Source organism: Lonchura striata, chromosome 6 (assembly GCF_046129695.1).
Source record: "Lonchura striata isolate bLonStr1 chromosome 6, bLonStr1.mat, whole genome shotgun sequence".
NCBI classification, from domain to species: Eukaryota; Metazoa; Chordata; class Aves; order Passeriformes; family Estrildidae; genus Lonchura; species Lonchura striata.
Window position 1 is genome coordinate 44,891,788 of NC_134608.1, and position 13,456 is coordinate 44,905,243.

At 46.6% G+C, this 13,456-nt stretch overlaps 2 protein-coding genes across 5 annotated transcripts in view; both read left to right on the top strand.

Moving 5' to 3' along the window:
• The window catches only part of CRACR2B (calcium release activated channel regulator 2B), a 45,933-nt gene extending 40,778 nt beyond the window's left edge, over positions 1 to 5,155 (top strand). For both annotated transcript variants that reach the window (XM_077784242.1, XM_077784241.1), the window contains exons 16-18: positions 1,113 to 1,220; positions 1,936 to 2,012; positions 3,017 to 5,155. In XM_077784242.1, coding sequence (XP_077640368.1) covers positions 1,113 to 1,220; positions 1,936 to 2,012; positions 3,017 to 3,101 — 270 coding nt within the window. In that variant the 3' untranslated portion in view covers positions 3,102 to 5,155. The remainder of the gene's footprint in view (positions 1 to 1,112; positions 1,221 to 1,935; positions 2,013 to 3,016) is intronic.
• Positions 5,156 to 8,391: 3,236 nt separating this feature from the next.
• CD151 (CD151 molecule (Raph blood group)) overlaps positions 8,392 to 13,456 on the top strand; it is a 30,501-nt gene continuing 25,436 nt past the window's right edge. The window contains exon 1 of one of the 3 annotated variants that reach the window (XM_021555111.2): positions 8,392 to 8,462. The gene's annotated coding sequence lies outside the window, so the exon portion shown is untranslated. Of the gene's footprint in view, positions 8,463 to 11,696; positions 11,731 to 13,456 lie in introns of those variants that run through there. The other 2 variants (XM_021555114.2, XM_077784243.1) reach the window with 2 other exon arrangements.

A 13,456-nucleotide genomic window follows, 5' to 3' on the forward strand; every position in this document is an offset into this window, starting at 1 on the left:
AGGCAGGGAGATCTCCTGGTGTCTGGCCTATGCACAGGAAAGGGAGGTGGTTCTTTTTAGTTCCTTTCTTAATTTAAACTTTGGTAACAATGTATTAATACTCTTGGGTTTCCCCCATCCTTTATTTCCAAATACTCACTAAAAGCATTTATCTGTGGCTTTTATCTTCTTGGGGATACAAAAATACCTCTCTTTATACTTTAAATTAGTTGTGTGTAGATAATCAAGAGGTGAAGGGAAATTTTCAAGGGTGGTTTTGTTTTGATTGTTCTGAGTCTCAAAAAACCAAGATCTCAGTGGAGTAAGTATAGATTGGAGAATTCTAGTATTGTTAATTTCCACAAGCCTGTTGGGGAAAAAAACCCAAACAACCACTTAGGTCTTTGGACTCCAAAAGATCAAATGTTAAGATCTTCAAAACTAACCAGCCTCTGCAAATCAGGTTCCTTTCAAGAGGAAGGTTAAATTGAGTCCACAAAATGAAATCTGTGTATTTTAATCTCCATCTTCTTTTCCTCTCCCCATCTTTGTATTTATTTTGTTTTGAAGCTGTTCAGGTTCTGTATGTCATCCAGGGCACTTGAGTATGGAAATAACTTTGAGCCCTTTTCTTACTCTGACCATGTTCTAGTGAGCCAGTGGAATTATAGAGTTTGACCAGAGGTAAGGTGCTCCAGGAATTGCCTAAGAATAACAGTTCCTATGGAGACAATTTACAAGGGGTGAACTTGCTCATCCAGAGAATTTTCAGCAAGGGATTGTTGAGTCTAGGACAGCACATTAGACACAGTACTGCACATACAAAAATTACAGAGCTTATGAAGAAGAACTGCCAGATAACAAATTCCAAAATGCCTATGGGGAAAGCTGCTTTTCTTTAGGCTTCTTATTTTCCTGAGAGACACTTATGTCCTGTCTCCCCTCTGCCACTGTCCCAGCTCAACCTACCAAATATTTGGAATGATTCCCTAGTTCAAGCTTCATTTCACAAATCCCTGGCCCTTTAATGGTCTAATGGGCCTGATCCTGCTGCCACTGAAGGTGTTGTTTGGTGGGCTGAAAGGATCTGCTCGGAGTGGCTGGTTCTTTAGGGGTCTTTATTTCTTTTGCAGGAAGGTATAGAGGATGGAGCTGTGGTCTTTCTGCTTGGAAATAAATTGGATGCTGTACAGAGAGAGACCTGGAAAGTACCCAAGGTGGAGGGGGAAAGGCTGGCAAAGGTGTGACTCGGTGCTCTGCTGTTTGACTTGCTCTGCAGCCACCCTCCAGCTGTGAGCAGGGCAGTCTGGCTGGCAGAAAGCCCTTCTTGGAGCTGTTTTCCAGTATGGTGCCTCCCACCCCCTGTTTCTCCAATGTGGACAGGTACCCAGGTCCCTCTGGTACAAGGGAGGATGAGGTGGTGGCCTGTATGTGGCAGACAATGGCCCTTGAGGAGGCTCATGTATTTCTCATGGGGCTTGATGCCTCATTTCAGTCTTTCTGAGGGGAACATGCATGGCTGATTTCCCATTTGAGAACTCCCTAATGGAACATCATCCTGCCTCTTTCCTCACTCCCTTGACTGCCTGCCTGCTGGCACTTTGGCCCCTGGGTGGGGGGAGACAGGGTTTCAAAGGTATTTCCTGCCTTCTGGACCCACAGCAAAAAAGGAAGGGAATCAAAGTACCCTGGACTGATGTTTTCTCTTCCCAAACAACTCCCCCAGTGCTTCCTTTTGGACACGCTGGCTTGGCCCCCAATGCTGAAAAAGTATCTCGTCCTCCTGGGCTGGTGAGCAGGGTGTGCACCCCAGCAGGGTAGCAGCCACCCTCCTGGCTCCAATGGCTCTTGGCAGGGTTCCTGGGGATGAGGATGGGCGAGCTCCCAAGGCTCTGGGTGAATGGTGATGGTGGAGAGCTGGCAGTCACCATGGGTGCTTGCTGTGCTCTCTGGCAGGAGTACAAGGCTGTGTTCTACGAGTGCAGTGCCATGACTGGCTACAACGTCATGGAGCCCATGCTGCACATGGCCAGGTCAGTGAACAGGAGCACCCTGGGACGCTTCCCCAGCTGGCGGTGACTGGTGTGGGTTCTCCTGGGGAATGGGCAAGAAGAGGGGGCTGTCAGAGACTGACTCTGTCAAATCCCAAAAGAAACCTGACTCCAGGTCCTTGTCTTTTGTGCCTGAAGAGCACCAAGTGTAGACTGGACTCCTTGCACACAAAGCTTCACCTGATAGAACTGGCTGTTGCAAGATTAGGAGTTCAATTTGACTATTTCATCACAAAAACCTTGCATGCTGTCCCAGATTTTAAACTGGTGTTTTCATTTTGAAGTTTTCATGCAGCTCTAAGGGTTCTTTCTTCCCTGTCTTAATAAGCACTGTACAGACTGAGCTATTTCAGTGGCAATCATTTAAAAATGAGATAAGATACTGTTCAGCTGAGGGAACTTTGCTCCAAAATTTTTAGTTTAAAAAAGGGTAGTTTTTGGGGAAAAGTATTTAAAATCTCACAAGAAAACTATCCTTTTGTTTTCTTTGATCTCTTCACCTCCTCCTGCACCATGTCTGTTTGAGCCACAGCAGGACTTAGCTGTTCATTAACTGGGTGGATTTACTTGTCAGCTAGGTGAATCACAGCTCCCATAGCACGTGCCTTCAGCATGCTTTATTACCATGGTGCTGCCCAAGATGGCCCAGCCTGGTGGAGCATACAACCCAGGATTCTGACATCCATGGGGGATCTTGGGAATAAAGGCACAGGCCACTCACACTGGTGTTCAGATTACCAAGTCATGGTACCCCCTCTTGTATGTGTCCAGTTTATTTCCATGTTCCCTGGAAATTCACGCTCATTCTCTGTATGTCATTTATCTAGCTGAACTTCCAGAGAAGTCCAGTCTTTGGGCCTGTCACTTCTTGCAATCTTAAATATAAATCCTAAATGGCTGGTGGAGAGCAAAGGGTAGAGGCAAATGCCTTGGCAGGAAGAGCTCAGTAACCAGGTTGTATTCTTGATCTGTGCTACTCTTTCCAGGTTGCTGACAGCACAAGAAGACAGGCAGAGGGAGAATGCCCTGCAGCTGGAGGATATCAGCAGGAGGAAAGGGTGCTGCACATAAAGCACAACGTGTCAGCATGAGACATGTGCCAATGCTGTATCAAGAAGCTGGGGGTTCCTTTCAGGCAAGCTGAATTTGGTGGTATCAGCTCTCTAGAGACTTGGGGAAGGTGCAGCTTTTCCCAGTCTGTGAATTTTGAGGCATAAATCAGGCCAAAATATGCATATTATCTGCACTGTTCTACTTCCAAGTCTGCATGCAGTGCTGGTCTCTAGAGGCCTCTGCTTCTTTGGGAGAATTTGGCTAGTCTTAGCTAGTAGCACAGACTGGGCCTTCTGTCTTGGAGAGGTTTGTTCCCTGTAAAGGAATGAAGTCTTGTTCCTGTTCTTTCTGGAAAAGAAGTGGCCTAGCAGCAGAGACCAGAGGACACAGTGGGTCTGTATTAAATAGAATTTCTGTATAAGAAGGAAAGAAAATATTTTAAATTTGGGCTAGCTCTAAGTAGTGATCCACCTGTCTCAGAGAGAAGCATCTCCTCTTGGTTCTGCAGAAGCAGTACTCAGCTGAGAGCCTGCTGTGATGGGAACACTTCCACCACTTCCTGCAAGATCTGGATTGGGCCCTGGATTTACTGCAGGATTTGGTTGGACTTGCCAATATTGTAGTTAACAGATTCTATATGTGATCATAATAGGAACTGATAGGATGAATCCCAATGGCTTTCATTGCTTTGTCACCCTTATGGACCTGTTCACTGTCCTTAAAGTGAATGTTTACAGAACACAGAGCAGCTGCCCTGGGACCCACAGGCTCTGGCATGTGCTGCTGATTCATAGTCCTTTGCAGGATGGGCCCTTTGTGCTGTACAAACCAGGGGAGCCATATATAGCCTGTTTTAAGGCTGAATGCTGCCTGTTTCCTCCCATTCTCTTATCCTTTCCTGAAGAATCTCCAGCAACTTGGAACTGCCTTACCCTCTGTCCTGAAAGATCCCACTAGAGTGCTTTCAAAAGCACCTGGGCTGGAAGCATGAAGCAGCTGCCTGTGAAATGTACCTTTTTCTCTTGCCGGGACTTGGAGCACCAGCCTCGCTTTACTGGTGAAGGGCCTGAGAATGAGCTGGACTCAATCTGTTCCCCTTGGGAAGGGACCTTCTTGTCACTAAGGGTCCAGGCAAAGCAGGGCAAGGAGAAGCAGGGCAGAGGTAGAAACTGTCCCCAGAAGTGCTCCTATTGGCAAAGTTGCCACAATGCCTGGGCATAGAGCATCTGGGGTGCCATGCTTTCTGGTTTGCAGCTCAGCTCTCAAAGCCTTGGGATTAAGTGAGATTTTTGCTAGTGCCCTTTCCCCTTTTGTCTTCGAGGCTGTTTCTGTATGTGACTCTGACATTTTAGGCACAAGATACTGCAGCTGTGATGCAGTCCGCAGATCTTGCAGTATAGGGAAGGGCCAGTACTTGTCCATGGTCTTTCCTCTCTTGGGATGAGGTGGGTGTTCTGAATGCCTATTTATTGCACGTTTTTTGCTGGGAATATCCCAGACAGGAAAAGTACTCTGAGTCACCCCTACAGACATCAGTATTACAAAGAATTTCCATGGTTCCTTCTGGTGCCCTTTACTTCTGATAGGAAAGAGGAAGTTTTTCTCTGGATGAGCAGGATTTCTGAGTAAAAGGAAGAGCTAAAAGCAGTAAGATCCTGTTCAGTCCTTACTGTTGGCTGGCTGTGGCTTAACACTGTTTAACTGCACTAATGCCTTCCAGAGACTGGGAATTGGAAAGCTACAAGAGGCCCTGAAGGAACCAGGGTAGCTGGTGTGGAGCCTGGAGTAAGACCTACAGTGTTTCCAGGGGAACTACTTGTGTTTGCAAGGAGTGATTTTTGGGAAGGGGAATCCATGCTAAGATGTTCTGAATGTGTGCCTCCCACGCTTTGTACACAGCACACCTAAGACAAAGGTGTGAAACACACCTGACACACAAATATGGGCCAGTACCTTTATCAGTGCTGTCATACTGCAATGGCAAGAACCAGCAGGTTCTTTCAATGTACAACCTTAAGTATGTTTTCTTAGTGTGCAAACAGTACAGGCAATAAAGAAATGCTGTCTTACAAGTGGTTGTGTTGAGAGATTTTTTTTCAGGTGCTGCAGGAGATTCAGCCTCCCATGTTCAATCACTGATCCTAGTGTGACCCTCCCTACTCACTGCTCTAGCAGTGGCCTGTCCTGCATGGTGGTACACAGGGAGTCTTACAAGCAAGGAAAGAGTTAACCAGGAGCCCATGTCTTGGGGGCAGCTCAGGAGAAATTAATCTTATCTTTTTTTACCTCCTTTAAGCAGCCAGAGTCCATCCAGCTAATTACGGAGGGCAGAGCACAGAGGAGAAAAAGGGGAGACACTTCCTGAATGTCTGGGGGGTATAGTGGTTTCAGAGAGAGACTGAAACCACTCTCACCTTGTCACCTCTATTAATGGAATTAAAACTTTATTTTATTAATGTCCCATGCATCCTTTTCACTAGAGTTAGGAATTTGGTTGCTTCTAATGTGCCCTGGCATGGCTCCAGCTGGATGTTCATGCATTACAGAACTAATCACTCTGCAGTTTTGACCAAACAAATTGTTACTCATTTCCCCTGCTATAAACTGATAACAGAAGTAGTTAATTGTAACATATACTTTTTGTAAGCAGGAAAGGGTGGATTTTTGTTTCAAGGATGACAAAATGGCACAGAATTTGAGCATACTGAGCTTGGACAACGGTAAGCAGCAGGGTGGGGTTTATTACTGGAAGATCTTTTGTTGTCTCTCAGCACAAAGATTACATTGTCCTGTTGGAAGACTCAGCCACTTACAATCTAAAGGGATATGTTGCTAGTTTTCAAACCTGTCTGATATCAGACCTAAAGGAGACCAGAATTTCCAAAAAGTTCTTCATTTTAATACATTCCCTTTTTTTGTCAGAATCTCTCCTGCCTCTAAATGGAAGCTCTGGGAGCAGCCACCTTTTGTAAGTGACTGCTGGAAACTCTAGCATAAATGCAAATAATGAGATACCCTGAGGGGCATGAGATGAGGGGGGATGCAAAATAAGACTGCCTGGGGGCTTATACATTCACCATATTGGCTCCAGCCTCTTAGTGAACAAGTGACTTTTTGCACATAATCTGTAAAGTATTTTGGAATCATATCACAAGAAAGACTCTTCTTGCAGCCTGGGAAGCCTTATCCTGGAACATGCAACAGTGCACCTGTGTACACAATCAGGCGTAGAGGCAAAAGCATAAAAGCCAGCTGCTCTGATAAGTAGCCATGGCCCCACAAATCCCTGCAGGCCAGCAAAGGGACCTCACTCTGCTTTGCTTTCACTTATCTGTTTCGTGTCAATATACTAAGGGTAAGCATAAGAGGATTAGGCTGACAGCATCTCTTTGAAAAGCCAAAACAGGGCTGAAAAGAGAGCATTAAGCCACGGTGTTAAGTTTGAAGCTTTTCCACAGTATAAATGCAGAAATTTCAAACATTTGAGATGTTGTTTTCTAGTACCTTCTTTATTCCAGGTCCAAGGGACCTTTTCCATTTACATACAATTAATGAGTTACTGCTATGGGTAACTCATGCATTCACTCACATATTACTTTGTCCTGTCACCTTCTTCTGTGTCTTTTCATGATCTTTTTACTTGTTGATTGCTTAGACTATAAATATATATATTTATTGCATTAATAAGTAGACGGGACTCGGTTTCTTCATGCAGAAAAGTCAGTTCTTTATTCACAAAGCTCATATTTATAGGCGATCTCAGAAGGCACTGTTAGACCTAATTGGCTAACAATACACTGACACAGTTTATTGGTCGGTAAATGGCTAGGGCGTATGTCTGTCAAATCTCTATATTTTGTTAGTTTACATATTTTGTTCCCTGACTCCTGTGGGACAGATTTCTTGTTTATTACAGGTGCAACTTAGTTTTCTAAGGATAGGTTGTTATGCAAATGGATTCTCATTCTCCTTCAACTGAGAATTTAGCTGCACTTAGAAGAAGTAACAGTCCAGCTGGTAATTCAGCAGAGCAAGGCTTGATTTCATAAGGCCTTTCTTTTGTAATATCTTTATCTGTATGTAACATATATTGACCAAGTACTTAATCTCCAATGAAAAATGTATCTCACAGCCCATTATACACCTTCAAATGCTCTGTTTGGCAATCTCGTGTTCAGTGTAAATAGACCTGGGGCCCTGCAGTTCAGAGCTTTGTTAGGAGGTGCTCATTACTGAACTGGCTGTTGATGAGTCACAAGGAAATTTTGGTTGGTGTGGCTACAATAACCCAGCTCCAGCCTCTCCAGCCTGCAGGGCATATTTATATACATATATGTACCATGCTGCAAACACAAGTGTGGCTGTGTGCTACTTCTGAAAACACTAGTCCACAGAAGACCTGACCAGGTAAAATTAGTCTCCTCAAGGTAAACAAGTATCTGCAGTAAAAAAACCCAAAAAACTATTACTCCAGCAATAAACTGAAGACGGGGAGATGGGCATCCTATGCTGTATCTCACCTTTGCCTGCAGGCTCTCCCAAGCACAAAGAAGCACTTGTGCCTGGTCATGCCCGTTCACTGACCCAAATCTGCTGGGTTGGGGGGGTTGTGTGGTTTCCTGTTTGGGCATGAAATCCCTGGACATGGCAAGAAGGCATTTGCCCAGCATGGTGGCTACGCAGGGCTCCACCAAGGAGGGCCAGGACCTGGGCAGGGGCCGGTGTCTCTTGTGGCTTCCAGATCCTGCGACATATTCCTTGCAACAAATCTGTCAGTGTGCAAGCAAGCTGACCCCCCAAGGCTCTATTTGATCACTTGGATCTCCAGCTGCTCTGAGCTAAAGCGAGCTTACTCCTTGGGAAGGATGAAGTGATTTCTGAGTTGGGCACATGGAGAAGTTAAAGCAAGCACGCAGGAGGTTCTGAACTGGCCTCTCCCTTCCCTGCCCAGATCTCCTCTCTTCGTCCCACTCCTGAAAAACCAAGAGACGCCGCGGAGAGGAGCGGGTGTTTTCCTGGGAGCATCCCTCGCACAGGGCTGCGGCTCAAGTGAGGTAATGGGAGGATGAGGCAATGTGCCAGTCAGGGCTTGATCTTGTTTTACAGGGTTTCATGGAGAACACTTTTAACAAGCGGATCTGACTCCTAAAAAAACCAAAAACCCAAAAAAGCGGCTCCATCTGGAGTTCGCTGTAATGGAAGCAGCACCGTGAGGCGCCGGAGCCGAGGGCTGCGGACAGCCCGGGCAGGCAGCCGGGGGAGGCGGCCGGGCCGGGGTGGGCCGGGCCGGCCGCGCCTCCCTCCCGCCCTCCCTCCCGGCCGGGCCTCCCGGCAGCGCGGCGGGTCGGGGCGTGCGGCGGCGCGGAGCGGCGGCCCACGGTGAGGCGGAGCGCCCGACATGGCGGCACCGGTGGGACGGGGAGGCGCGGGCGCGGCGGCGCCGGCAGCGGGCCGGGGAAGGGCCGGGGCGGCAGCCCGGGAGAGCCGGCAGAGCCCGGGCCCCGTGCGGCAGCGGGCCCGGCTCTGCCGCAGCGCTGCTTGGCTTCCCCTCCAGCGCCCTGTGGCTTTGCACAGCTTTGCAGGGGCTTGGCCCTTGTATGCTTTGTTTTTGTTTCTTTTTGGTTTTTTTTTTTTTTTTTTTTTCTTAGGAAAGTATTTTAACCTGTTGCGGCTGGTGTCATAACTTTGCACAGCCCGCGGAATTAGTAAAGGCGTTCTGAAATGTTGCCATAAATCTGGTGAAACGATTTTTACCCCCTTCTGCCTTTTGTTCAGTCAGATTTCCCTGTTGTACAGTTAAGAGTTGGCCTTTCTGCTGGGCTTGTAGGACCCTTGTAGGCGGAGGAGGGAGAGAACGAGCGCTTGTTTACCACGCAGTCCAGGCGATGTTCTGTTCCCTTCTTTTTCTGGAAGCTGCATCAGATGGGGAGCTGATGGCAATGGGTTATTTCTGCACCGTTGTGTTGCTTGCCATGAGGAATCTTTGCCAGTAGCTTCTTCTTCTTGTCCTCTCATGAAGAACGTGAACTGCGGTAGTTATTTTTAAAGTCTGACTTTTCCTGAGGGCTTTTGTAATCAACTTGTTGCAGTATCCTGTTGCATTTTAGCAGTGACATATCTTTATTTCTGGCTACTGTGTAGCATCCCTTAAATTCTGCACTGCTCATTTCCTTTGTCCTCCATCCGCACTTCCTGGCTTTCTCTGAGGGTTCATGAAAAAGGGTTGACTTGAAATAGCATCACCCATCAGAGGCTGTTTGTTCAGACAGTTTTGAAAGACGTCCCTTTCTCAGAAAACACATTTATGTCCAATGCCATGGTTCTTAGGGAAGCTTTTGGTGTGACGAGCGGTCTTACCAGCTGGTATTGTGGAGGCTGAAGAGTCTCTTAGCATCCCACCAGTAAGACAAAGGTCTGTCCCAGTCCTCCTGGGTGACTGTCATTGCTGCCAAAGGACTGTCTGTGGTGAAGGGAGTAGAGTGCCTGTCTTGGCTGAGCTGTGGCTAAGCTCATCATAACTAGAAAAGTCAGTGCAAAAGTTTCAGTGCGTTTATATTCTCTGAAGCATTTTGTGGGCCTAGGACAGGCAGTTCCCAGTCTGTGGATTATTGGAAGCTGGGGTAGCATCACTTATACTTTATATGATGCATCTGGTGACAGGTCCCTGTCAAAGGCACAGCACTGGCTTGCACAGGTGGGCTGGCTACAGCTGCTCTGTGAGCCAGCTGGAAGCTTGAGCTGCGAGCTGGATGAGGTGGCAGCTTTTGAACTCCATGTAATTCACCTCAGATCACATCCTTGTTCTATAGTTTGCTGATAATGTCTTTGAGTTCCTGGCCTGTATTTACTTCTGGTCATATGCTGTATTTCTGCAAAAAGTATGTTTCATTCCAAACTGTTGCTTGTGTTCATTGTCCTGTGGCTTCTGCAGAGGAGGACAATGACTCCCCCAGTTGCCTGGTAAAAGTCCTGGCACTCCCTGCTGTATGCTGGCTTCAGGGATCAATAAGAAAAACGTATTTTCTGAGTGCTTGAAATAATATACCATGTGTGACACTTCATTTTACTCTGAAGTCTGAGGTGGTTAATCCCTCTTGTACATTTTGTGAGAGTTTAACCAGTTTTATTTCTCCTAACTCAGAGCAGGTCTGTTAAAGGGGTTTTATTTGCTACTTGCAGTGCAGTGTCCGAAAGTTTCTCTCTTTGGGTGTGATGCATTCTTCATGAAGGGGGTGGAAGAAAGCTGCTGGTTTTTTGTCAAGCAAAAATGTTCAGTGGGAGTAGCTGTGAAGGGCTCTCTTTCCCCTTAGGAACTTTCCAGCAGGCCTATCATTCTCAGCAAATAAAAGTTCTATCATGGCTTGAACTGTTGCATCACACATGCAAAGAAGGCAACAACTCCCTTACTCTTGAGACAGCCCTGAGGGGGTTGATTAGAGACCTGTGTCTCTTCTAGCCAGGTTATCCCACAGGCAAATTCACTTGTTCCTTCTGCATAATTTGGCTTCTTCGCCCAGGAACGCATTGAACTGTTGGTTCTGGATGGATGGAAAATGTGTATTTACATGTGTTTGTTTGTGTAACATCTCTTATCACCATGTGTTCCCTCTTGTGGCAGACTATCCTGTCTGGCATTTCCAGGTAATTTGGTCATTTATGAAGCAATTATACTGTCCTTCTGTTCTTCTTGTGACTTGTAAGGCAGAAGCTTAGAAAGAAAAACACTTGACAGCCTCTGAAAAGCAAAAAGGGTAGCTGTGAATTTTCATGTCCCAATTTACCGTTACTATCCCCAGTGGCTTCATCAGCCTTGTTCCTTAAGCCTTGTGAGAGGATGTTCTACCCCTCAACTCTACTGTATTCTGCTCTTGAGCTCAACACTGGGTTATCTCCAGCTCTCCCTGGGTATGTGCACTGACAGCTGAGGTCATGGAAAGCCTGAGGGAGGGGTGCTCCTAGAAGTGACAGCTCATCTCAGCTTCTCTGGCTTGGAGGAACAGAAGTCGTAGTCTCCCTTGTTGTTTAAAACCTTCAAGATCCTAAGGATATAGACCAAGTCTCCTATCTCACTCACTCATCCTGCCTTTCAGACCCTAAATATGGTTTTTCTTTTGCCACAGCAAAGCTGAAATGAAATGGACAGTGTCACTGTAAAACCATCCCATTTTCTCATCCTTTTTTGTACATGCATTTTGACAGTGCTTTTCCCCAGGATGGTGACCATCTTCCTAGTCTGTGAGAAGTGTGCTTTTCCCTTCTACCCTGTGTCTGAAGCCAGGGTGTGGAAGGAGAAATGAGGAATGGTAGGTGTGTGGAACGGAGATGAGGTATTCTGTCAGTTCTGTGGAGAGTGCCTCATTCCATCCCTCCCCACAGCACAGAAGCTGTTGGCTGCCAGGCCTTCTTGGCAGGGAGCTGCCCTGTAGTAGCAGCACTGCTGATGGGCATCTTTCTTCAGTGCTCCTTTCTGTCCTGCCTGCCAGACTCCTCTGGTTGTGATCTCAACAGCCTGGGATCCTGAGGAATGGATTCAGGGAGTCCTACTAAGCCCTGTGTCCTGGCTGCTGGCAGTAATAAAACTCTTGGCAAAATGAGCAGGAGGGTGATGACTATTTTCCACTCCTGGAATTTCATGGCTGAGTAAGAGGTATGTTTTGGGGTCTGGGCATTTGGGTGTGACCAGCTTGGTCCATGTTTCTAGCCTGAGTTTCTTGTGCTGGTCAGGTGGTTATGACCCCAATCCAAGCTGCTATGCAGCTCTGTATGGCCAGAGTGCAATAAGATCAATGTGGGACTGAAAGTGTGTCCAGCTCCTTAGAAGGATGCAAGCAGGAACTGATGCCATGACATGCTAGCTGGGCTTTTCATGGAGTTACATATGTATGTGTGTTTGTGTGTTTATTTCTTGCATGCTTCTGATGCCAGTAGTAGGTTGACATTATTGAAGGCAGGATACTGGTTTAGTGGGATAAAGAAGGACATCAAGAATTCTGTTCTGCAAGAATTGAGGGAATGTCCTTGGCAGCTGTTTAAATTCATTTGGGTGCTGATGTACTGGCACTGTTGGCAGGGTGCAGCCAAGCAAATACACACTGTGCAGCTCTGATGGACGTTGCATTGCCTGCATCCCTGTAGGCTGCCGTGGAGCCGCCTCTCCTGCCTGCTGAGGTGAGTGCATCCCAGAGAGGGAGTGTGGAGGATGTGGGGTGTGGTATGGCCTCTTAAGAGAGGTGGAAATAAGATGTGTGGGAGGTGCAAGAGAGGATGTTGCTCAGACCCACAGGTTGTTCCTGGCGGCAGTAATGAGGCTTCATAAAGAAAAGCTGAGGCAGAAGTCGGTGACATAAAATATTTGGCATTCACCATTGTTTCTTATCTGTGGCTGGTGCCAGATCTGAATACAAAAGGAGCAAAGTTCACTTGTTCAGCCCAGGTTTTCTTTACTTTTATAAGAAAGAAAGCAGCAGTGGGGAGCTGGGGCAGTGGAAGAGTTGTAAGGGTGAGTGCCTGTGCTTCAGTTAAATCTGTCCTTGTAGCTGTGATGTGGAAGATGGACACTATAGCAAAAAATGCAGTGCCCTGACTCAGGGAAGAAATGATGATGTCTGGCTCCAGATCAGAAGGCTGAAGGATCTGCTTTATTAAAACTACACTATATTACATTAATATCCTATTGAAAGAGATACTGTACTATTCTACATACTTCTTACTTACCTATCTAGCAAACAAAACCCAGGACTCTTTGCTGAGAGTCCAAGACACAATTGGTCATTGAACCCAAACAACCTTCATCAGAATCCAATCAAGCAATCACTTCAGGTAAACAATCTCCATACCACATTCCACATGGGGAAAACAAAGAAGCAGAGATAAAGATTGTTTTCTCTTCTTCTCTCTGTGCTTCTCCTGAGAGACAGAATTATGTCTCTTTGTCCAGAGAATGTGAATGTCACAGAACACTCTTGAGACACAATGGAATTGGGAGATCTGCAGCATGTTTCCCAGATGTCTTTGCCACTGTAGGAGAGGGGTAAGTTGAAAGAAAGAAACACCTTTTGGAGGTGCTGTGGGAGAAAGATCTGCTGTGCTTACAAATGGTTGAGGTGGAAATGTGTCTGATACCTGACCCTGGAACACTTCTACTCCTTTGGACAGTGGAAGTGAGCAGGAGAAGGATCAGGCAGGTGATTACTGTTTTGCACTACTGGCATTGCATGGCAGAATAACAGATGTGTTTTGGAGTCTGGGCTGCATCTGGATCTTGCTGATCTTGCTGGACTGTCCACTCCCAGACAGAAAAGTGCTGTACAACTCAGTAGGTGCATCTCAGGAGTGCAATCAGCTCAACACAGACTGAAAGTAGTCCTTGGCAC